This window comes from Hemiscyllium ocellatum, chromosome 20 (genome assembly GCF_020745735.1).
Source record: "Hemiscyllium ocellatum isolate sHemOce1 chromosome 20, sHemOce1.pat.X.cur, whole genome shotgun sequence".
NCBI lineage: Eukaryota > Metazoa > Chordata > Chondrichthyes > Orectolobiformes > Hemiscylliidae > Hemiscyllium > Hemiscyllium ocellatum.
In genome coordinates this window covers 59102678-59127902 of record NC_083420.1, presented here as the reverse complement: position 1 = coordinate 59127902, position 25225 = coordinate 59102678, and the positions used below count along the sequence as shown (strand labels likewise).

Here is a 25225-nt window from a genome sequence, read left to right as displayed (position 1 = left end):
AAGCAGCCATTCGGCCCATCCAATCAGCACCTGCCCTCCTAAGAAATTTCAAATCATCGTTGGTAAATACCTAACACTAACTTTTCACCGATACCTTCCTATTTAAGTTAAATTATTGATGACACAACACTTTCAAAAATAAATCTATTTTGAATGATCCACAGGAAACACCTGGATCCTCTTAAACACACAACTTTCTCTCTCCACAATATGAACTGACCTGAATGTTTCCAGCATTTTCGGGTGTTTATTTAGTAGACTTTGGGTTTTTTTTTCAAAACTATCTATGTTATCATTGAGGGGGGGGGGGGGTAAATGTGAACATGAAGTTTTGGAGAGATGTGTCTCTGTCTGAAGCTGCTGTGAGGGGCGGAACCAAAGAGGCGGCGCGGAGAGGTGTGGAGTGGCGGAAGGGTTTGAGGGAAGCACGGGGACTGGTGTGGCGGTGGCACGTTTCCGATCGGCCGCACGCGGGGATCATGGCCCGCAAGAAGAAGATCCGCCCCATCGCGGAGATGGCCCGCAAGGTGCGGGAGTACTGGGCCCGCAAGAATCGGCCCCGGGACAGTGAGCGCTTCGCTGTGGACTATGAGACCATGACACGGCCGTACAGCGGGAAGAAGCTGCCGATACTGGCTCACCGCGACATCCGCACCGAGAGCCGCCTCTTCCAGCTCCTCAACCGCCTGCCCCTGTTCGGCATTGACCGCCTGGTCACCAGGAAATCCTGGCTCATGGCCTATGACCAGCCCTGCTACTGGACCATCAGCAAGGTCAAGGTGGATTACACCGCCCAGGTCAGAATATAACCCCCTGACTCCGCCGCCTCACGCCGAGGTCAGAGTGTGTCCTCCTACACCTTCCTCCCGCCCCCTCCTCACCCTGCCCCCCATCTTACCCTGCCCCGAGCCTCACCCTGCCCTGCCCCCTCCACCCTGCCCCGAGCCTCACCCTGCCCTGCCCCCTCCACCATGCCCTGAGCTTCACCCTACCATGCCCCTCACCCTGCCATGCCCCTCACCCTACCCCGCCCCCTCCATCCAGCCCCGAGCCTCACCCTGCCCTGAAGCTCACCCTGCTCTGAGCCTCACCCTGCCCTGCCCCCTCCTCACCCTGCTCCGAGCCTCTCATCCCTGCTCTGTACCCTCAAACCCGCCCCCTTACCCCCACCCACTGGGTAGAGGTCTCTCCCAGGTCAGAAGATTAGATTACAGATTAGATTAGATTACTTACAGTGTGGAAACAGGCCTTTCGGCCCAACAAGTCCACACCGACCCGCCGAAGCGCAACCCACCCATACCCCTACATATACCCTTTACCTAACACTACGGACAATTTAACATAGCCAATTCACCTGACCCGCACATCTTTGGACTGTGGGAGGAAACCGGAGCACCCGGAGGAAACCCACGCAGACACGGGGAGAATGTGCAAACTCCACACAGTCAGTCGCCTGAGGCGGGAATTGAACCCAGGTCCCTGGCGCTGTGAGGCAGCAGTGCTAACCACTGTGCCACCGTGCTGCCCATTCTTGCTAACCAAGAAGGTGCTCCATTCTTGGTTAGCAAGGTGACACCTAGGTCAGGGTGGACCCGCCACCCCCCAAAGGGAAGTTGATAGCCAGGCCAAGGCTGCCTGCCCCAGTGTGGGAGATGACACACAGCTTGGCGTATTCCCCTGTGGTCAGGACTGCGACCCCCAACGTAGGAAGGTGAGCTTCCCTGGTATGGCGGTCAGGAGATAAAGACAATCCTGGGGGGTGGGAGAGGAGGGGAAGGGAGAGAGAAAGGGTGTCACTGAAGCCTAATCCAAGGTGGACCTTGACCTCAAACATTAGGAGGTTGGGACATTCAAATGAAATAAATGCAAAATACTGGAAGCACTGGAGGTGTGAAATGCAAACAAAGTGCTTGAAAAATTCAGGTTTGGCAGCATCTACAAAGAGATAGACATGCAAACTTAATGTTTCATGTCTGATATGACTTCTTCATAAAGTGTGCTCAGGATATTAACTGCTTCTCTCTCTGTGAAAGGCTGCCAGATCTGCTGAGCATCACCAAAGCTCTGTATTTAATTGACCCTCCTTTTACTTTGGCTCAAAACCCAACATGGTCATTCATCTTCTCTTTTGGAGATGAACAGACTTTTGTTTGACAGGGGATTGGTACATTATTAGGAGTAGGTGGGAGTGTGGAATCGGGCAAGTGATCTTTTGAATAGTAGAGCAGGCTTGAAGGGCCCAATGGTCCAGTGTTTGTATTTCGTATGTTCAGTATCCATATTTTTGCTGGATCCAGTATGAGGCCCCTTTCCACTCCTCTGCCAAAACTGGCCACCCATTATGAGAACTAGTTCCTTTAAGAATATGACCAGTCAGCCATTCAGCCCTACCACAATTCAGTGAGGTCATGGCTGATCATCTTACTCCAGTATCATTTTCTCAAAACATATCCAGATCTCTTGGATTTTTTTGGTTCTGTGTTTCAAACCTGCTCAATGATTAAGCTTCTACAGCCCTTTTTAAGGTTTTAGAATGGCAAAGTTTCACCACCCTCTGAAGTGATTTTCCTCATCTTAAATAGCAAAATTCTGAAAATACTGTGGTTTTGGAAATGTAAATTCTTGGCAGGTCTGGGTGGGGGGGTGGGGTGGTTGTGGAGATGGAGATCAGTTGAAGTTGACCAGTCATCAAAAGTGGTGGGAGAGGCGGGGACCTTTTTTCCTGGAGTGATGGAGGCTGAGGGGTGATCTTATGGAGATTTATAAAATCACGAGAGGCATGGATTGGGGAAATCGCCATGGTCTTTTTCCTTATTGTAGGGGAGTCCAAAACTTGAGGACATAGGTTTAAGGGGAGGGAGGAATAGATTTGAGGAACTGAGGGGTAGCTCTGTCAAGCAGCGGGTGGTACATACATGGAACAAGTTGCCAGAGGAAGTAGTGGGGTTAGGCATAATTACAGCATTTTAAAAGGCATCTGGATGGGTATATGAATAAAAAAGAGTTTCAAAGGTAATGGACCACATACTGACAAATAGGACTAGATTGCTTTAGGGTACGTGGTCACATGGACAAGTTGGACCGAAGGGTTGTTTCCATGCTGTATATCTGTACGACTCCTTTGACTTCTAAACTGATTGGGATGTCTGATTGGTGCGGATGAGTTAGAATGCAGGATCTGTTTTTGTGCTATACCTTTATGATTCTACAAATACTAAACTTTTCTGAGCAATTTGACATGTCTGTTGTTTGTTTTGCTGCCAGACCTGTTGACTGTTTCTGGTATTTTCTGTTTATTCTAAATCTCAGCCTTTGTCCGCTACGAATCATTTAAATCCTCTCCATTATCACCAACAATTTCTGTCCATTATTAATGTTGAACCCATCTTTTCAAATGCCAGTCCAGCTTCCTTCCCTTTTTCCTAGTTCTGGAACGGTATCTTTCACTAACTCTTTGCATGCTGCCTCCTCCTCACTCATTTTGCTTATTCTGTGAAATCCAGCTTTCATTTGACCATATTCTTATTAAACTACTGGCTGTCTAACTTCTTTTGTTGATGCCATATTCTCAATACAGCCCTCTCCTCAGGCTATGTCCCCTTGCCTAAAATATTCCATCATTTTTCCCCCCTTATTCAGCCCCTTTCCCTATTAAATTTCTGACCATGTCATTTCAAATCTCCCTTTCTTTTCCAAAGTCCTCACATCTGCTTGTCTCCTATACAATCATGCCTGGACATTCAGTGTGGTTTCTCTCCTGCTCTAGTATATAGAAGTCCCTATTCAAAGTCCAAATGACACCTGAGTATCTCTGACTTCTCATCCATCTAAATCTCTGCAACCTTTGACAATATTCAGCACTATCCTTCTCTGTTGTCAAGTTGAATGGATATCTTTTACCTGGTTTCACTCTTGCCTGTTCAGTCACAATCAGAGGCGCTTGTGCTGTCTATCTTTTCAATTCAGCTGTCCCACGGTCACCCTCCTGTTTCACATCTGTATTCTGTTTTGGTGATATTATGGAAGCAATGATCCTGTGGTGGGCTGTTCAGTATATTGGTGTCCTATTTTTCTGGAGCCGAGCTTCTGATTTCATATTTTCCAATCAGAGTATTCACATTCCAGAACATTGCCTACTTCTACCATATGGAGAAAGTGAGAACTGCAGATGCTGGAGATCAGAGTTGAAGAGTGTGGTGCTGGAAAAGCCCAGATGGTCAGGCAGCATCCAAGGAGCAGGAGAGTCGACGTTTCGGGCGCATGCTGCTGTTGACTTTCCTGCTCCTCCGATGCTGCCTGACCATCTGTGCTTTTCCAACACCACACTCTTCTACTTCTACCGTATCCATTGCTGAAAGTATCATCCTTACCTTTAACTTTCCGAGCTTACCTGTTTCTTTAACTTGATGTAACTTGAGCTTATTCCAAAATCCTTCTATTCCAAAACCTTCACACCACACGTTCCCTCCTCAGTTACATTGTCTTTCAGTCCATATATACCTTTCTCGGTCTCACTTCCAATGTGGCTTTGTCCCTCTCTATCTGTGAATTTTCATAACTATATAAACCTCCAGGAGTCTTGTGCTCCTTCCCTGTTTGTTGTTTCACTCAGTCTTTGAACTGTTGGCAGCTGTGGCTCCATCTATCTGAGGCTAAGGCTCTAGATCTCACTCTTTAAACACCTCGACCTCTGTATACCTCCATTAACCCCTCCACAATCCTACCTCTTTGATCAAGCTTCTGGCTGCCCGTCGTAAAATCACCTCCTTTGGCTTGGTGTCATTTTTCTAGTTGATAATGCTCCTGTGAAACACCCGAATGTTTTGCACATTAAAGGTGCTATATAAATGCACGTTGGCGTAACGATTTCACCCACAGAAGTGGGTGGGAATTTCTGTTAACAAGTTTTAATTTAGAAATCCTGGTGACAGTCCTAAATTTTAGCACGTGCTTTTGATGTGACTGGGTGTTTCTATTTTGGGATGTTTGCTTTCCCATTCAATTAAAGTGTCACAATCATTGCTTGCAGGGTTGGCAAGAGCTCTGTGGCTATTTCTCAATTAAATCTGTAGTATTTATATGCCAATTGTAAACACTTCCAAACAATTGTGTAAACGTGGAGGAGGTTGGAATGTACAGAACTGAGAATGACAACAGCTGGCATTTGTATAGCACCATTGATCCAATAGATTATCACAAGGCACTTTGAAGGAGCACAATCAGACAGCTAAGGCAGGTGATCAAAACATGGTTAAAGATCACGACCCGTCCTGAAGCTACTGTGGCTGAATTAACTGCACCTTTGTGGCATCGAGCTTTAACTTGCTATATAAAAGCAACATTAAGGAAGAAATACCTATTTTGCTATACACCAACTCAGGCCACTCCAGAGCATGTTAAGTGGGATGTACATGCAGCCTTTAAAATATTGATTAGTTTTGCTACAATGGTCTATATATCCCTGTATGTTTTTAAAACAGATGATTTGAAAAAAAAAATTGTTGCTGTGGGTGCAAAATAAGTGCACACCTTCCCTAAGATGAAGGAACAAACCTGTCTCAGCTTATCCCATTTAATGTTGCACAATTGCTATACCCATTAACCTTGTGAAGAACATTCACGCACTTGTGATGTCAGGCAATGTGATGTGAAAAATTGACTGACAGTGGCTCAACCATGACTTGGGGATGCTGGAGAGAGCACTAGATGCAAAAAAAAAGCATACAAGAAAAAGCAGTAGACCTGAGGATTGGGATAAGTTTAGAAGATAACAAAGGAGAACCAAGAGATTGATCGAGACAGGGAAAATAGAATTTAATAGTAAGCTTCCGGGAAACCTAAGAACAAGCTATAAAAGTTTCTTGAGATATGTAAAGATGTTCCCTCACAGTCAGAAACAGGGGAATTTATAATGGGAATCAAAGAAATGGCTGACTAACTAAATTCATACTTCTGTCTACACAAAGGAGGACGTGTACCAGAAATGTTGGGAAGCATGGTTCACTGAGAGGGAGGAACTGGGATTAACTCTGCTGCATCATAGTGCCAGGGACCCGGGTTCAATTCCACCCTCAGGAGTGTGTGTGTTCTCCCTGTCACTGTGGGTTTCCTCCCATTGTCTCAAGGATATGCAAGTTAGGGGGATTGGCCGTATTAAATTGACCATTGTGACCAGTGATATGCAGGTAGGTTGGTTAGCCATGGGAAATGCAGTGTTACAGGATTTGGTGGTGCTGGTGTTGGACTGGGCTGTACAAAGTTAAAAATCTCACAATACCAGGTTATAGTCCAACAGGTTTATTTGGAAGCACTAACTTTCAGAGCGCTGCTTCTATTCCAGTGTAGGATAGCGGTTCGCTCAGAGTGGGATGCTCTTTGGGGGTGTCATTGTGGACTAAATGGGTTGAATGGCCTGCTTCCACACTGAAGGGATTCTATGAAGTAAATCTGTATTGGTAGAGATATGATGTTGGAGAAATTGATTGAATTATAGACTGATGAATGCCCAGACCCTAATAATCTAATATTTAAGGAAGTGGACCTAGAAGTAGTAGGTGTATTGGTAGTCATCTTCCAAGATTCTTTCGACTCTGGAACCGTTCGTACAGATTGGAGGATAGCAAATGTGACCCCATTATTTAAACAGGGAAGGTAGAAAGAAATCAGTGAATTATAGACCAGCTGGTAGCGCAGAAGATGCTAAAGTCAGTTATCAAGGATTTTATTACAGAGCATTTAGAAAACATTAGGGAATCGGACATAATCTAACAAATCTACCAGAATCCATTAAGGATGTAACTAGGAGAGCTGACTGGGGGAACCTAGAGGATGTGGATTACTTGGACTTTTGGAAGGCTTTGGCAAAATTCCACGAGAGATTAGTGTGTAAATTTAAAGTGTATCAGATGAATAGATAGGAAACAACCTGTAGGAATAAATGACTTTTTCTGAATGGCAGTCAGTGACATGTGGGAGATGCAGGGATTGAGACTAGAACCAGCTATTCACCATTTATGTTAATAATTTAGATAAGGGGACTAAACATAATATCTCTCAATTTGGAGATGTCAGAAAGTCGGGAATAAAGATGAACTGTGAGGTGGATGCAGAGATGTTGTAATTTGGACAGAGTGAGTTAGTGGGCTGAAATATTGTGCGCAGTTTGGTCTCCGTATCTTTTAGGAAGGATATTGCTACAGAGGGAGCGCAGTGATGGTTTACCAACTTTATCTTTAGGGTGGCAGGACTGACATATGAGGAGAGATTGAGTTGGTGAGGATTATATTCGCTGGAGTTTCGAAGAATGAGGGGTTTTTCAAACATGTTCTAACAGGGCAAGACAGATTATATGCAGGAAGGATGTTTCTGATAGTGTCAGGTCTACAATCAGACTTCATTGTTTAAAGATGAAGGATTAATCTTTTAGGACTGAGACGAAGATAAATTTCCTCACCCAGAGATTGGGGAGCTTGGGGAATTTGTAACCGCATAACGTAGTTGAGGCCAAAGCATTGTTTTTACGAAGGAGGTAGACATAACTCTTATGGCTAAAGAGATCAACGGAGATAGAGGAGGGTGAGATTAGGGTATTGAGCTCAATGATCAGCCATAATTATAATGAATGGTGGAGTAGGGTCGAATGGCCTACTCCACTCCTATCAATGTTTCTATATCTTGTCAATCACTGCAAAACTAAAACTAGTTCAGAGTAACTCTGACATGCATGAGCTTTGTCCAAGATGCCCTTCTAAAGTGTGCCTTTCAGTGATGTGCAGCAAACTTGTTTTAATTGGCAGTCCCAATAAACTGGCAAAACCAGACATTTACTGTATGATTGTGATCTCTGCAATGTCTGAGTATTCAGTTGAGGGTGTGAGTGAGAAGGATCTGTCGGTAAGTTTTATTTAAGACAGAGTCACATTATATTTGTAGTTTATGCTGTAAATAAAGTATAACAGTGCATATGCCCTCCTGCATTATGTTTCCATTACTTGTGTGTTTTACATTATGCGGATGTCTTGATCAACCAAAATATTTGATCAAGTGGCATGCTTTTGGTTCCATGTCCTCAGCAGATCGGGAGGGGGAGTTGAAATGTTGGGCCATGGGGCAGTGTGGTTGATTGGTGCTGGTGTCCCAGAGATGTTCCCTAAAGTGCTCCAGTCTCCCCAGTGTAGAGGAGACTGCTTCGGGAGCAACGGATACAATAAATGATATTGGTGGATGTGCGGGTAGAACTTTAATGGATGTGGAAGGCTCCTTTAGGGCCTTGGATGGAAGTGAGGGAGGAGATGTGGGCGCAGGTTTTGCAATTCCTGCAGTGGCAGGGGAAGATGCCGGGATGGGAGGGTGGGTTGTAGGGGGGCGTGGACCTGACCAGGTAGTCACAGAGGGAACGGTCTTTGTGGTTCAGTTACGGCGGAGGCGGAGGAACGTCCTGCAAAAATGCCATCCCATATTCCCAATTCCTCCGCCTCCGCCGTATCTGCTCCCAGGAGGACCAGTTCCACCACAGAACACACCAGATGGCCTCCGTCTTTAGAGACCGTAATTTCCCGCCCCACGTGGTTAAAGATGCCCTCCAACGCATCTCGTCCACATCCCGCACCTCTGCCCTCAGACCTCACCCCTCCAACCGTAACAAGGAAAGAACGCCCCTGGTGCTCACCTTCCACCCTACCAACCTTCGCATAAACCAAATCATCCGCTGACTTTCCGCCACCTCCAAACAGACCCCACCACCAGGGATATATTTCCCTCCCCACCCCGTTCCGCCTTCCACAAAGACTGTTCCCTCAGTGACTACCTGGTCAGGTCCACGCCCCACTACAACCCACCCTCCCATCCTGGCACCTTCCCCTGCCACCGCAGGAATTGCAAAACCTGCGCCCACACCTCCTCCCTCACCTCCATCCAAGGCCCTAAAGGAGCCTTCCACATCTGTTAAAGTTCTACCCGCACATCCACCAATATCATTTATTGTATCCATTGCTCCTGAAGCGATCTCCTCTACATTGGGGAGACTGGACACCTCCTAGCAGAGTGCTTTAGGGAACATCTCCAAGACACCCGCACCAATCAACCACACCGCCCTGTGGCCCAACATTTCAACTCCCCCTCCCACTCTGCCGAGGACATGGAGGTCCTGGGCCTCCTTCACCACCGCTCCCTCACCACCAGACGCCTGGAGGAAGAACGCCTCATCTTCCGCCTCGGAACACTTCAACCCCAGGGCATCAATGTGGGCTTCAACAGCTTCCTCATTTCTCCTTCCCCCCACCTCACCCCAGTTCCAAACTTCCAGCTCAGCACTGTCCCCATGACCTGTCCTACCTGCCTATCTTCTTTTCCACCTATCCACCCCACCCTCCCGACCTATCACCTTCATCCCCTCCCCCACTCACCTATTGGACGCTATGCTACTTTCTCCCCACCCCCACCCTCCTCTCACTTATCTCTCCACCCTTCAGGCTCTCTGCCTTTATTCCTGATGAAGGGCTTTTGCCCGAAACGTCGATTTTACTGTTTCTCGGATGCTGCCTGAACTGCTGTGCTCTTCCAGCACCACTAATCCAGAATCTAGATTAACTGATCCTATGCGGTCAGTCATTCTGTCTCTGGGACAACAGTCTCCCCACTTCATCTGCTACTTGTACGGGGCCTTTCTCTAAGATGGTTTTAAAATATTCCTGTGCTGAGGTATCCTGCATATATTGAATCATTTAGTTTATTAAAAGTACACAGCTTCACTTTTAAAAGTTATTTTGCAGATACTACTTATTTTGCAAGATGTCTACTGAATGCAGAATTGCCAAAACGTTAAGCTTATTGTCACCATTCTCAGTGGAAAGAAATCTGATGCCTTCATGCATCATAGTTGGAGATGTTATAGTTTAAAGATATAGCATAGTGGAATGTTCACTGAGTATTTTATGCAGTAATACTCTGCAGAGACTGAATCTGTGCACCAGTCCTACTGCTGCCAGTGATCCCCATTGTTTTGGATTCTATGTGGTCCCTGAAGGATTTGCTTCTCTGAAGTGAATGTAAAACAGCTTATATGTACAAACCCAACTCTTGGCATTAAAAATGCTTTGGGAGAGCAATCTAATCCCGATGCTCTTATGTGAAATAATCCTATTTGGAAAGACTAACCAAAGAATATTATTGTGCACTAGAGGAATTTTACTGTTGATGTTCTTAGTCAGCAGATCAGGAAAGAGAAATTGAGTTAGTGTTAAGGTCAGTGAGTTTTAGTTGAGCATTAATTGGGTCTGTGATTTGAGGCAGTTGCTAAAAACTGAATTGCAAATTGTAATTAGAGTCATAGGATGTACAGCACGGAAGCAGACCCTTTGGTCCAACACATCCATGTTGACCAGATATCCAATATATGTCTAGTCCCATTTGCCAGCATTTGGCCCATAACCCTCTAACCCTTTCCTATTCATAAACCCATCCAGATGTCTTTTAAATGTTGAAATTATACCCAACTTCATAATTTCCTCTGGCGGCTCATTCCATACACACGCCACCCTCTGCATGAAAAAGTTGCTCCTTTAAGTCCCTTTTATATCGTTTCTCTCTCACCTTAAACCTACGCCCTCTAGTTTTGGACTCCCCCATCCTCCAGAAAAGACCCTGTTTATTTATCCTATCCATGCCCCTCATGAATTTATAAACCTCTATAAGCTCATCCCTCAGCCTCCAACACTTCATGGAGGTGTAGTGGACAGCGAAGAGGGTTACCACAGATTACAACAGGATCTGGACCAGATGGGCCAATGGGCTGAGAAGTGGCAGATGGAGTTTAATTCAGTTAAATGCGTGATGCTGCATTTTGGGAAAGCAAATCTTAGCAGCACTTATATATTTAATGGTAAGGTCCTAGGGAGTGTTGCTGAACAAAGAGACCTTGGAGTGCAGGTTCATAGCTCCTTGAAAGTGGAGTCGCAGGTAGATAGGATAAGGAAGAAGACATTTGGTATGCTTTCCTTTATTGGTCAGAGTATTGAGTACAGGAATTGGGAGGTCATGTTGCAGCTGTACAGGACATTGGTTAGGCCACTGTTGGAATATTGCATGTAATTCTGGTCTCCTTCCTTTCGGAAAGATGTTGTGAAACATGAAAGGGTTCTGAAAAAATTTACAAGGATGTTGCCAGGGTTGGAGGATTTGAGCTATAGAGAGAGGCTGAACAGGCTGGGGCTGTTTTCCCTGGAGCATCGGAGGCTGAGGGGTGACCTTATAGAGGTTTACAAAATTATGAGGGGCATGGATAGGATAAATAGGCAAAGTCTTTTCCCTGGGGTGGGGGAGTCCAGAACTAGAGGGCATAGGTTTAGGGGTGAGAGGGGAAAGATAGAAAAGAGACCTAAGGGGCAACTTTTACATGCACAGGGTGGTACGTGTATGGAATGAGCTGCCAGAGGAAGTGGCAACATTTGCAACATTTAAGAGGCATTTGGATGGGTATATAAATAGGGAGGGTTTGGAGGGATATGCGCCGGGTGCTGGCAGGTGGGACTGGATTGGGTTGAAATATCTGGTTGGCATGGACGGGTTGGACCGAAGGGTCTGTTTCCATGCTGTACATCTTTATGACTCCGAGTCTAAGTCAGCTTCTCCCTATATCTCAAACCCTCCAACCCTGAAAGCATCCTTGTGAATCTTTTCTGAACCCTTTCAAATTTCACAATATCTTTCGTATAGGAGGGAAACCAGAATTGCACACAGTACTCCCAAAGTGGTCGGGTGCATGCCCTGTACAGCCGCAACATGACCACCGAACTCCTATACTTAGTGCTCTGATCAATGAAGAAAAGCATACCAAACACCACCTTCACTATCCTAGCTACCTTCAACTCCACTTTCAAGGAACTATGAATCTGCACTCCAAGGTGTATTTATTCAGCAACAGTCCCCAGGACCTTACCGTTAAGTGTATAAGTTCTGCTCTGAGTTGCCTTTCCAAAATGCAGCACTTTGTATTTGTCTAAATTAAATTTCACCTGCCATTCCTCAGCCCATTGGACGATGTATTCAAGATCCCGTTGTACTCTGAGGTAACCTTCGCTGTCCACTACACCTCCAATTTTGGTGTCATCTGCAAACTTACTAACTACATCTCCTATGTTCATATCCAAATCATTTACATAAATGAAGAAAAGCAGCGCACCTACCACCGATGCTTGTGGCACTCCACTGGTCATAGGCCTCTAGTCTGAAAAGCAACCCTCCACCACCACCCCCTGTCTTTTACCTTCAAGTCTGTTCTGCATCCAGTTTTCCCTGTGCTAATCAGTCTACCATGTAGAACCAAGTTGATCGCCATACTGAAGTCCGTATAGTTAAAAATTGCACAACAGCAGGTTATAGTCCCAACAGGTTTATTTGGAAATACAAGCTTTCAAAGCACTGCTTCTTCGTCAGATGGCTTGTGCAACATTCCGAAAGCTTGTACTTCCAATAAATCTGTTGGACTATAACCTGGTGTTGTGTGACTTTTTTTTAAACTTTGGCTACCCCAGTACAACACCAGCACCTGCATATCTTGAAGTTCATAGAGATCACATTAATTGCTTTGCCCTTATCGATCCTCTTTGTTACTTCAAAAAACTCAAGTTAGTGAGACACAATTTCCCTTGCAGGAAGCCATGTTGCCTGTCCCTAATCAGTCCTTGCCTTTCCAAATACATATTCATCCTGACCCTCAGGATTTCCTCCAACATCTTGCCCTCACCACCGGTGTCATGCTCACCGGTCTATAGTTCCCTGGCTTTTCTTTACCACCTTTATTTAAACAATGGCACCACGTTAGCCAACCTCCAGTCTTCTGGCACCTCACCTGTGACTATCGATGATACAATCTCTTCCCCTTGCTTCCCACAGAATTCTAGGGTACACCTGATCGGGTCCTGGGGTTTTTACCACCTTTGTATTTTAAGACGTCCAGCATCACCACCTCTATAATATGGACATTTTCAAGATTTCTCTATTTATTTCCCCATGTTCTATATCTTCCATGTCCTTCTCCACAGTAAGCACTGATGGAAATTACTCTTTTAGTATCTCATCCATCTCCTACGGTTCCAAATAAACGTAGCCTTGCTGATCTTTGAGGGCCCTATAGTCCCCCTAGTTGCTCTTTTGTCCTTAATGTATTTGTCAAAACCCTTTGGACTCTCATTAACCCTGTTTGCTAAAGATATTTCATATTCCCGTTTTGCGCTCCTGATATCACTCTAAATTTTTACTCCTACTGCCTTTATACCTTTTGAGGGATTCACTTGATCCCTGCTGTATGCTTCCTTCCCTATCTTGACAAAAACCTAATTTCTCTACTCATCCAGCATTCCCTACACATACCAATTTTATCCATCACCATGACAAGAACATATTATCTCTGGACTCTCATCTCATTTCTGAATATTTCCATTTTCCAGTTGTACCTTTACCTGCGAACATACATCCTCAATCAACTTTTGAAAATTCTTACCTAATACTCTTAATTGTTAATATGCCATGTAAGAAGCGTTGGGGGTCAGGATTGTGCAGATTAAGACCATTCGCGATCCTCCTCCAGACTTGCCAAAAATTACAAAGAATGACATAGTTTGTAATGTAATGTAATTTTTAACTGGTACAGAAACAGACCAGCCAGACTCTTGAATCCACTTTGCCTTTTACAGGGGTAAGGGAAAATTTCCTGTCTTGGAGGATTTTGATCTTTGGCATTCTTTGCCACAAAGAGTAGTGGAGACTGACTGACTGAGTGCTGCTAATCACCCATAAATACATTAAATGTCCCATTTATAAGATGCACTGCAGAAATTCTTCAAAGCTCCTGAAACAGGCATCTACCAGATCAGGACCATTACTACCTAAAAAGACATGGACAACAAATTAATGGGGATGCCTCCTAATTTGGAAATATATCTGCGTTCCTTCTGTGTAACTGCGTCAACATCCTGGAATTCTCTCCTTAACAGCGTTGTGGGTCTACCTACAGCCAATGTGCTTCAAGGTTTGCAGTGGTTCAAGAAGGCAGCTCACCAAGGGCTGCTAGGAATAGGCAATATATGCTGGCCCAGCCAACAGCTCCCTGCCAATGGATAAGATAGTGGTGATGGTACAGGCAAGCGTGATGAGGGGTAGTCAGGAATTGAGGCTGCACTTAGGACAACCTTGAGCACTTGAAAGGCTAACTCTTACTCGTTATTGTGTGGAAAAAAATTGAACATGGAAAGTATGCTAAAAGGTGCATAATTATACCATGCTTTGCATCCTGTCAAATCTTGGCTTCTAGTTTGTCATCAGTATAATTTCCTGTTTTTGAAATTTTAGTTGTCCCTTGCACCATCTTAAATAACCATCCAAACTTTATGACAATAAAGGATGAAAGTTGCTGGAATGTAACTGAAGCTGTTTCTCTTTTCAGGATATGGACCATGGAAAAGCATGGGGAATGCTAACATTCAAAGGTAAACCTTCAGCTTTCATGGCTAGTTGATCAGAAAGCTATGGTAAAACAGTGATAGACTTGGATTTGTCTTGTTAGTGTTAAATAAGAGGGCTGAGGAAGGAAGGCAAATCTGGAGAGGCCACGTCTTAAAAGAGAGGGAGGCCACATGGAGAAACGGAAAGAGGCCTTGCGAGGATGTAAACAATCTCTGGAATGGAAATTATTTGAGCGTATTCACCTTAAGTTAGCTATAAAGCTTTCAGCCCAACTCATCCATGCCAACCAGCTTTCCTGAACTGAACTATCTTATTTTCCTGCGTTTGGCCCATATCCCTCTAAACTTTCCTATCCTTTGTAACTGTCCAAATATCTTTTATGTGTCACAATTGTACCTGCCTCAACTACTTCATCTGGTAGCTTGCTCCATATACATATCGTTCTTTATATGAAAATGTTGCTCCTCACTTTTTAAATCTTTCCCCTCTCACCTTAAACTTTTACCCTTTAGTTTTGGACACCCCATACCTGGGGAAAAGACCTTGGCTATTCACCTTATCTAAATCTTTGGGCGGTACGGTGGCTCAGTGGTTAGCACTGCTGCCTCACAGCACCAGGATCCTAGGTTTGATTCCAGCCTTGGGCGATTGTCTATGTGGAGTTTGCACATTTTCCCCTTGTCTGTGTGGGTTCCTCCGGGTGCTCCGGTTTCCTCCCACAGTCCAAAGATGTGCAGGTCAGGTGAATTGGCCAAGCTAAATTGCTCATAGTGTTAGGTACATTAATCAGAGGGAGCTGGATCTGGGTGGGTTACTCTTCGGAGGGTCAGTGTGGACTTGTTGGGCCGAAGGGCCTGTTTCCACACTGTAGGAAGTCTTGTCTAGTCCCTCATGAGTGTATAAACCTCCATCAGGTCACCCCATAGCCAGCTGTTCTCCAGGGGAGAAAAAAAAAGTCCAAGCCTCTCCGCAACTCAGACCTTCCAATCTTGGTAACAAGCCTCCTGCTATTCTGGTTGAAGCATCGTTTTAATCCTGATAACAATATTGTAACGGGTAAAAAGAAATCCGCCGTCATTTCCGCCACCTCCAAACGGACCCCACCACCAGGGATATATTTCCCTCCCCTCCCCTATCAGCGTTCCGCAAAGACCACTCCCTTTGTGACTCCCTCGTCAGGTCCACACCCCCCACCAACCCAACCTCCACTCCCGGCACCTTCCCCTGCAACCGCAGGAAATGTAAAACTTGCGCCCACACCTCCTCCCTCACTTCCCTCCAAGGCCCCAAGGGATCCTTCCATATCCGCCACAAGTTCACCTGTACCTCCACACACATCATCTATTGCATCCGCTGCACCCGATGTGGCCTCCTCTACATTGGGGAGACGGGCCGCCTACTTGCGGAACGCTTCAGAGAACACCTCAGGGACACCCGGACCAACCAACCCAACCACCCCGTGGCTCAACACTTTAACTCTCCCTCCCACTCCACCGAGGACATGCAGGTCCTTGGACTCCTCCACCGGCAAAACATAACAACACGACAGTTGGAGGAAGAGCGCCTCATCTTCCGCCTGGGAACCCTCCAACCACTAGGGATGAACTCAGATTTCTCCAGTTTCCTCATTTCCCCTCCCCCCACCTTGTCTCAGTCGGTTCCCTCAACTCAGCACCGCCCTCCTAACCTGCAATCTTCTTCCTAACCTCTCCGCCCCCACCCCACTCCGGCCTATCACCCTCACCTTGACCTCCTTCCACCTATCACATCTCCATCGCCCCTCCCCCAAGTCCCTCTTCCCTACCTTTTATCTTAGCCTGCCTGGCACCCTCTCCTCATTCCTGATGAAGGGCTTATGCCCGAAACGTCGAATTTCCTATTCCTTGGATGCTGCCTGACCTGCTGTGCTTTAACCAGCAACACATTTTCAACAATATTGTAATCTTGAGTGGAAGTGGTTTGATGGATAGACCAAAAACGATTCAGGAAAACCAAGAAAAGGAAGACCGAGATGATGCTATTGTACTGTTAGTAATAGTGCACATGCTTCAAACAGGCATTTCTGTTTACTGAACCTCTAAGATTTATGTTTTCAAAACTTTTGTTTTCTCTTGCAAATAGGGAAAACTGAAGATGCAGTGAAAGAAATTGATAAAGTCATGTACCATGATTGGCGCCTGGTTCCAAAACACGAAGAAGCAGCTTTCAAGAGCTTCACGCCTGTTCCCGAAACAAGTATTCGCTATGTCCCTTATCCTCCTCTGCTTCGTGCCATGATACTGGCTGAGAGAGAGAAAACTGGCAAATCTATTGAAGAGGAACCTATGGTTGATCTAGAAAGAAATCGCCACTTTCCAAAGGACTACTTTAAAAATCTGGATTTGAAGAAAGAAGCAGAGGGAACACCAGTATAAGAACCTGGATTACTCCTAGCTACTGACAAACTGAGTGCTATTGATTCCAGCAATCTTTCTTGTTGGTTATGTATAATAAAATCATTTTTTTTGTATTAAGCTTTAAACACATGCATGTTGACAGGCAGGAAAAGAACCAGCTGGTTTAGCACGACTGCTCTCACGTACGTTTAGCTAGAGCTTGCCCCATCCCCTGTTACTCTACTGCATTACCAAGTGCTCTCCCCAGCGAAGCAAAGAAACAAATTTTTTTTAAAAACCCAGGGCTAATATTTCACACTTCTTTCCTTTGCCCTCCACCCTTCCATGCTTGTTTCCAATTTGTCTAGTCATCCTGAAGCCAATAACTATACTCATTGTGATCATTATCTTTTCCAAGTTCGATATCATTAGCAAACTTTACAATTCTGTGCTCTTAACAAGTCTAGAACAAGTTACAAAGAGTAATGGATTCAAAATGAAACTTTAAGAAATCCCACTGCAAACTACACCTATCTAAAACCATCAACTTATCACTACCCTTTAGTTCGTGTGTGTCTGGAAAAAGGCCAAAACTTTCAACTGCGAATCTCTTCTCCACAATATCCAAACTCCAAGTTACCTTTACTTTGTTACTGAGCCATTCTTCCATTTCTATTAAATTCTATGGGTTTCCATTCTCTTAACAAGTATCAGGGGGCTTATTGTCAGATGCATTCTTAAAGTCCATTTTTACACCCTCACTACACTAGTTTGGTCAATATTCTTTAAAGTTATTTCAACTCTTTCAAGTTATTCAAACAAGATTTGCTTTTAATGAAGTGATTCTGGCTCATTCCAGCTAGAAAGTATGGGACATGTTGGTTTTATTTGATTCTCCAAACTGACTTCATGAGATTAAACGCTGTGTATTTTCTGCCAAAATACGGTGGCACAGATCTGGGTTCAAGTCCTGCCTCGGGTGACTGTGTGAGGTTTGTACATTCTCCCCATGTCTGTGTGGGTTTCCTCAAGGTGCTCTGGTTTCCTCCCATAGTCCAAAGATGTGTAGGTCAGGTGAATTGGCCATGCCAAATTGCCCATGTTGTTAGGTGCATTAGGGGTAAATCTAGAATAGAGGAATGGGTCTAGGTTGGTTACTCTTCAGAGGATCAGTGTGGACTTGTTGGACTGAAGGGCCTGTTTCCATACTGTAGGGAATTGAATCTAATCTTAATTGGGAAATTAAGAATCAGCACACTTCTTACTTTTTCCCTGCTGATTTTCCCTGATGTTACATTGGCAGCTCAAGAGGGGAGTTGTAGAAAGTCAAAGAGCATCTCCATTCTGGTACTTTGAGAGAACTGGTAACTAATGGTATAGGCTTGAAATTGTGTATGAACACAGCACTTGTACATTTCACGTCATACTTGAATCAGTTACATTCTACTCCATGATTATCCTGCACTGTGCCTACTGGTTAATTACATCTATTAATGGGGTTATCCTGTAAGAAATAAGTGAAAAGTAGATTCCGAAATATTGATTTATTTTATTTCCATGTGTATTACATGAAACTTTAGGTGGAGCTGTAGCTGGCACTAGGTGGAGCTGCAGCTCTATTCTGAATTCCTAACAGGAGACCACTTTATTCACTGGGCATCACATATCTTGAAGTGGAACTGTGCATTTGTCTGTGAATCATTGTTATACTTTTATAATCGTGTATCTCATTGTAAAACTGTATCACAGCTCCCTCCCAAGTAATATTGAAAATCTAGAGCCTCATTCCATCATAAAATTAGCTGTTGAGTGGAGTTCAGTTGAAAACTTGCAGTGAAATTGGTTGTTGGTAGGCAAGGATATTACAAGTTTGAATTCATGCATTGTTTCCTTCTGCTGAATATTCCTGGTAACTTAGGGAGAAGTTCTGAGGAATAGTCAAGCACAATTTGAACAGTTAATGCTTCACTTCCATAGACAAAAATAATTGTAGTCCAGACCCACAAAGAACAGTATGGCATAGAAACGGGCCCTTCATCTCACCAAGCCAACATATGATGCCTTTCTGAACTAAAACCTTCTGACTCTACAATTCTGTATCCCCCTACTCCCTATTTGTTTATGGATATGTCAAGGTACCTGTCAAACATAACTATTGAATCCATCTCCACTCTCTTTTGGCAGTGCATTCCAGGTACTTACTGCTCTCTGTGTTAAACAAAAACTTTGCTTCTCCATCTCCTTTAAGCTTTCATTCTTTTACCTTAAACCAATGTTCCCTACTAATTGACATTTCTACCCTGGGAACACCCATCTATTCTCGCCATGTATCTTAATTTGTAAATCTCTACCAGATCAGCCCTTAGCCTCTGGCATGCGAGTGAAAACAATCTAAGTTTATCCAATCTCACCTCATACCTAATACCCTCCAAACCAGGTAGCATCCTGGTAAGCTTTGTCTGGACCCTTTCCAAAGCCTTCACATCCTTCTGGCAAAGTGGCAATCAGAACTGTACGCAATAGTTTGAATGCGACCTAACCAAAGTTCTATATAGCTGCAACGTGACTTGCTGATTTTTATACTACTTGTTCTGACTGATGAAAGCAAGCATGCCATATGCGGCTTTGACCACCTTATCCATGTGTTGTTACTTGCAGAGAACTGTAGACCTGCATGCCTAGACTCTCCATAATGTTAATACTTCTAAAGGTTCTGCTGTTTACTGTATACTTCCCTCCTGCATTAGACCTTCCCAAATGCATCACCCTGCATTTGTCCAGGCTAAATGTCATCTGCCATTTCTCTAGTTTATTTATATCCTACTGTACTGGCAATCCACACGATCCGTAGCTGCTCCAACCTTTGTGTCATTCACAAACTTACTAATAAGGCTTCTTACATTCTCCTCCAAATAATTTTCTAAAATTACAAGCAACAGCACTGATCCCTGCAGAATACCACTGGTCACTGATCTCCACCTTCTATGACTTACCAAGTTCTGTATCCACCTTATCAGCTCAATGTGGATCCCATGTGACTTCACCTTCTGTGTCAGTCTGCCAAACAGGACCCTCTCAAAGGTCTATCTAAAATTCATGTAGACAGCATCCACTGCTCTACCCATATCAGACATCTTTTGTTACTTCCTCAAGAGTTATTCATGTTTGTGAGTGATAACCTCCCTGCACAAAGTCATGCTGCCTGTCGCTAATAAATCCATGTTTTCCAAGTGTGAGTAAATCCTATTCCTGAGAATCTTCTCCAATAATTTCCCTGCCACTGATGTACCACTGGCCTGTAATTCTTTATATTATCTCTTATCTTAAACAAAGGAACAATGTTGGCTATTATCCAGTCCTCTGGGGCTTTGTCTGTGATTAAAGACCATATAAAGATTTTGTAGGAGGCACCAGCAGTTTTCTCCCTTGCCTCTCAATATTCTGGGATAGATCCCACCAGGTCCTGGGGACCTCTCTAAAGGCTTTTGAAATACCAAGTGCCTTTTGTAAATTGACCTGCCCTAGAATATTAACAAACCCCTCTCTAGATTCACCATCTATTATGTTATTTTTGCAAATACTGATGCAAAGCATTTGGTAAGGATCTCACCCACTCCTCTGGCACAATGCATTAAGTCCTTCCTTTGTTCTGAAAGGACCTACCCCTTCCCCCTTGCTCCTTATATTTTTATAAAGAGCCGACACTTGAAATCAAGTAACACATTTTAATTGGGTGGTTGCTTAGTGATGAGCACCGAACCTCTGTGAATAATGATAACAATTATTCTTTTATAAAACCAACAAAGGAGTGGCCTGGCTATGAACATAGGCAGCACAGAGGGTGCCACAAGCTGGAATTCCCCAGGAATTTCACTCTGTTGTTCTGACTGCTGGAAGTGAAAACTAACTTAAGCATGTATGTATGCTACCATCATCCTGCAATAGAGTTATAGCAGAAAAGGAGGAGTGTATAATGAATGTTTGAGGATGCCAGAGAGAAATCAGGAAGGCTAAAAGGCAATATGAGATGGCATTGGCATATCGGGGAGAATCCAAAAAGGTTCTACAAGTACATGAAGGGCAAAAGAGTAACTAGGGAGAGAATAGAGGCTCTTAAAAGATCAACAAGGTCATCTACGTGCGGAACCACAAGAGATGGGTGAGATCCTAAATAAATATTTCTCATCAGTATTTAGTGTTGAGAAAGGCATGGATGCTGGGGAACTTGGGGAAATAAATAGTAATGTCTTGAAGAGTGACAACATTACAGAAGAGGAGGATGTCTTAAAACGCATTAAGGTAACTAAATATTCAAGTCCTGATGAAGTGTATCCCAACACTTTGTGGAAAATTAGGGAGGAAGTTACAGGGCCTGGAGAAGAGATGTTTGTATCACCGACAGCCACCGGTGAAGTGTTCGAAAATTGACAGGCAGCTAATGTGCTATTATTTAAGAAAAGCTGCAGGGAAATGCCTGGGAATTACAGATCAGTGCGTCTAACATTTGTGGTAGTTACGTTGTTAAGAGGGGATTCTGAGAGACAGGATCTACAGGCATTGGAGAGGCAAGGACTCATTTGGGGATTGTCAGCATGGTTTTGTGCATGGGAAATCGAATTTGGGTTTTTTTGAAGGGGTGATCAACAAAGTAGATAAGGACAGTGAGGTAGACATTGTCTACATGGACTTTAGGAGAAAGTGAGGACTGCAGATGCTGGAGATCAGAGCTGAAAATGTGTTGCTGGAAAAGCGCAGCAGGTCAGGCAGCATTCAAGGAGCAAGAGAATCGACGTTTCGGGCATGAGCCCTTCTTCAGGAATTATGAACCTGAAGGTGATGGTAGAGGATTGTTTTTCAAACTGGAAATCTGTGAACAGCAGTGTGCCACAGGGATTGGTGCTGGGTCCACTATCATTCATCATTTAGATAAATGATTTGAATGAGCATTTTAGAGGTTTGGTTAGGAAGTTTGTGAATGACACCAAGGTTGATGGTATAGGGGACAGTGAGGAAGGTTATCTGTGATTGTAGCGAGATCCTGATCAACTGGGCCAGTCGGCTGAGGAATGGCAGATGGAGTTTAATTTAGATAAATGCAAGATGTTGCATGTTGGTAAGGCAAACCAGACAGGAGTTACACAGTCAATTGGAGGGCCCTGGGGAGTCTTATAGCACGACGAGATTGTGGGGTACAGGTTCATAATTCCTTGAATATTGGGCAGGGCAGTTATGAAGGCTTTCGGCATGCTAGCTTTCGTTGGTCAGAGCACTGAGTATAGGAGATAGCGTGTCTTGTTGCAGCTGTACAAGACCTTAGTGAGGCCATGTTTGGAGTACTATGCAGCGTTCTGATCACCCTATTACAGAAAGTATATTACAGAAAAGAGTGCAAAAAAGGTTTACTAGGATGCTACCTGGACTGGAAGGTTTGAGTTATAGAGAGGTTAGATAGGCTAAGACATTTTTTCCCTGCAATATAGGAGACAGAGGGGCAGTTTTATTTCACACAGAGAGTGGTGAGTGTCTGGAAGGGTGGTGAGAGACTGCAAGAGGTTGTGGTAAAAGTGAGTACAATTTCATCACTTAAGAAACATTTAGACAGATACATGAATGGGATAGGTGCAGAGGGATAGGGATCAAACGCAGGTAATGGAACTAGTTTAAAGTGTGAAAACTGGGCAGCCTGGGAAAATTGGGCCAAAGGGCCTGTTTTCATTCTGTAGACCTCTATGACCCTGTGACTCTACATCAACTGCAGTAGATTTTAAAGATAACTTGGACTTCATCTTCAAAATGTTTATCAGTTACCAATGTGTCTTAGCACTTTGTCCTCTAAGAACAGACTGATTACAAAGTGGGTGTTGACTGACGGAGTTGTCCATGGTCATTGCAAGTGGTATTCTCTTTTAAGCCAGTAGATGTACAATATAAATGAGGTGAGTCAGTGATTTGCACTACTCAATCAATGCAGTACAATCAATCAACAATTGCAATACCAAAACGAAAACATAAATCGAGGGTGATGCAAATCTAATAAAAACAGATAATCCTGGAAATGCTCAGCATCTGTGGAGAGATAAACAGAGGTAACATTTCAAATCCAAAAGCTTTTACCCAAAGTTTTGTACAGTATTTCCAACCATATGTATTAACCACAAGAGTGATGGCCAACCTCCATGTAAGCACTACTATTTATAATTTGTTTAAATGTTGTCGTGCTGATTCTGATTTTTTTTAAAAGCAGGAAATCACAGAAAGTGTTGTTTCTGGTTAACCATAACCATGCCAAATACATGTTATTGGCGTTTCATGGAATTATTTTCGTGTGTCATTTCTTGTTGGATTTATAAAGTCCTGACAAGCACAAATCTTGTCTGATGAATTAAAATATACAGAATGGAGTTGCCTGAATTATTACCATGGTCCTTTGTGACTGCCTAGTCACTTATATGTAACCTTTCAGTCATGAGTTGATATGCCAATCTTTACCTGATGCCCTGATGTAAAATTGGTGCTGCTTTTGAAATAACCAAAGTTCTTAATTTTACATGGAAATCTGAGATTGAAAGTTTTTTTTGTTAACTAAAGATGGGAGATTCTTATGGGGGGAAGCCAGGTATATGGCATTAGAGCAGGCATCAGACATGCTCTAATTGACTGGCAGAGCAGGCTTGAGAAATTAAAGAAGGGTTATACCCAAAGCATTGACTTCTCCAACTCTTGATGCTGCATTTCCACCTCCTGTACTCTTCCAGCCTCCCTGTTTATCTACTTTGGATTCCAATATCTGTTTTTTTTTGTCTCGGAGAGGCTAAATGGCCTCCTCACATTCTCAGGAAACTCCCTTTGCTATCTGAAAAGAAGTTACAACAAATGATATTCGTCAGACTTTCTATTGAAGGAGAATTTCCACCCAGCTTCTTGTCTGTTGTTATAACTTTGGTGAAAATCCTCGACAAGGCAATGTAAATGTTTTTAAATCACATTTTGTGACACGCCTGCATGGCTGACATCCTGTGAAGGGACTTGAACCTAGACCTTCTAGCCCCGATGTAGGGACAATACTACTGTGCCACAAGGCTATATAAACAGGCTTCTTTTCAGTTAGCTATTTTGGGGCTTCCATTGATCGGTCACGGTTCTGGCAGCAGATTGTGAAAATGCAAATCAAAACTGCTAAAAATCACATAACACCAGGTTATAGACCAACAGGTTTAATTGGAAGCACACTAGCTTTCAGAGCGACGCTCCTTCATCAGGTGATAGTGGAGGGCTCGATCGTAACACAGAATTTATAGCAAGAATTTGCAGTGTGATGTAACTGAAATAATACATTGAAAAATTGGATCTCCAAATCATGTCAAAACTGCAGTATACAATTCAGTGGTATACAATTTTGAAATAGTTGTCACTTCTGATAATGGATAAAACCGAAGCGTTAACTTCGCTGTACTTATGTATGACAGACCTGTCCATTTAAAACATTTTCTCCTTCATTTAGAGATTTTTAATAGTTTTGTTTGTTGATCTCCATCTGGTGCCATACTCTAGTCACAGGATTCTCATCAATGCATTTTCTTTGACTACAGACCAGCAACAAATCATAATTGAAACCATTTGCACATATCTAGTATTTTCTGACGTTGTTCTCAGCAACTGTAAATCACTAGTAAAAGCTTAAAATTCCTGAACCAGAATTGAAAATGATCTAGCCTTTGCATTAGCTATACTTTAGTAAGTGGTAGATGGAGGTTAATTTAGATAAATGTGAGATATTGTATTTTGCTAAGGCAAATAAAGGCAGGAGTTATGCCAAACAAAGAGATCTTGTGGTGGGGGCCAAGCTCATTTTTCCTTGAAAGTACAGTCGCAGGTAGACAGGGTAATGAAGAAGGCATTGACGCACTTGCCTTTATTGATCAGTGCATTGAGTATAGAAGTTAAGATGTCATGTTGTGGCTATATAGGACATTGGTTAGGCCACTTTTGGAATACTCCATTCAATTCTGGATTCCATGCTATGGGAAAGATGGTGTTAAACTTGGAAGGATTTCAAAAAGAGTTACAAGGATGATATAGGGGTTGGGGGGGTTTGAGCTAAAGGGAGAGGTTGAATAGGCTGGGGCTATTTTCCCTGAAGCCTCAGAGGCTGAAGGGTGACCTTATAGAAGTTTCTAAATTCATGAAACGCATGATTAGGGTGAATAGCCTGTCTTTTTCCCAGGGTAGTGGAGTCCAAAGCTAGAAGGTACAGGTTTAATGTGAGAGGGGTAAGATTTAAAAGGGGCCTAAGGGACAACTTTTTTATGCAAAGGGCTGTGCTTGTATGGAATGAGCTGCCAGAGGAAGTGGTGGAGACTAGTACAATTACAACATTTAAAAGGCATCTG

At 43.7% G+C, this 25225-nt stretch overlaps 1 protein-coding gene across 1 annotated transcript; it reads left to right on the top strand.

The window, feature by feature from the left end:
- The first annotated feature begins 415 nt into the window (after positions 1–415).
- mrps34 (mitochondrial ribosomal protein S34) lies at positions 416–16969 on the top strand. The gene is made up of 3 exons (XM_060840914.1): positions 416–797; positions 14441–14483; positions 16582–16969. The coding sequence occupies exons 1-3, from the start codon at positions 480–482 to the stop codon at positions 16872–16874; spliced, it is 654 nt and encodes a 217-aa protein (XP_060696897.1). The 5' UTR covers positions 416–479; the 3' UTR covers positions 16875–16969.
- The last annotated feature ends 8256 nt before the right edge of the window (positions 16970–25225 follow it).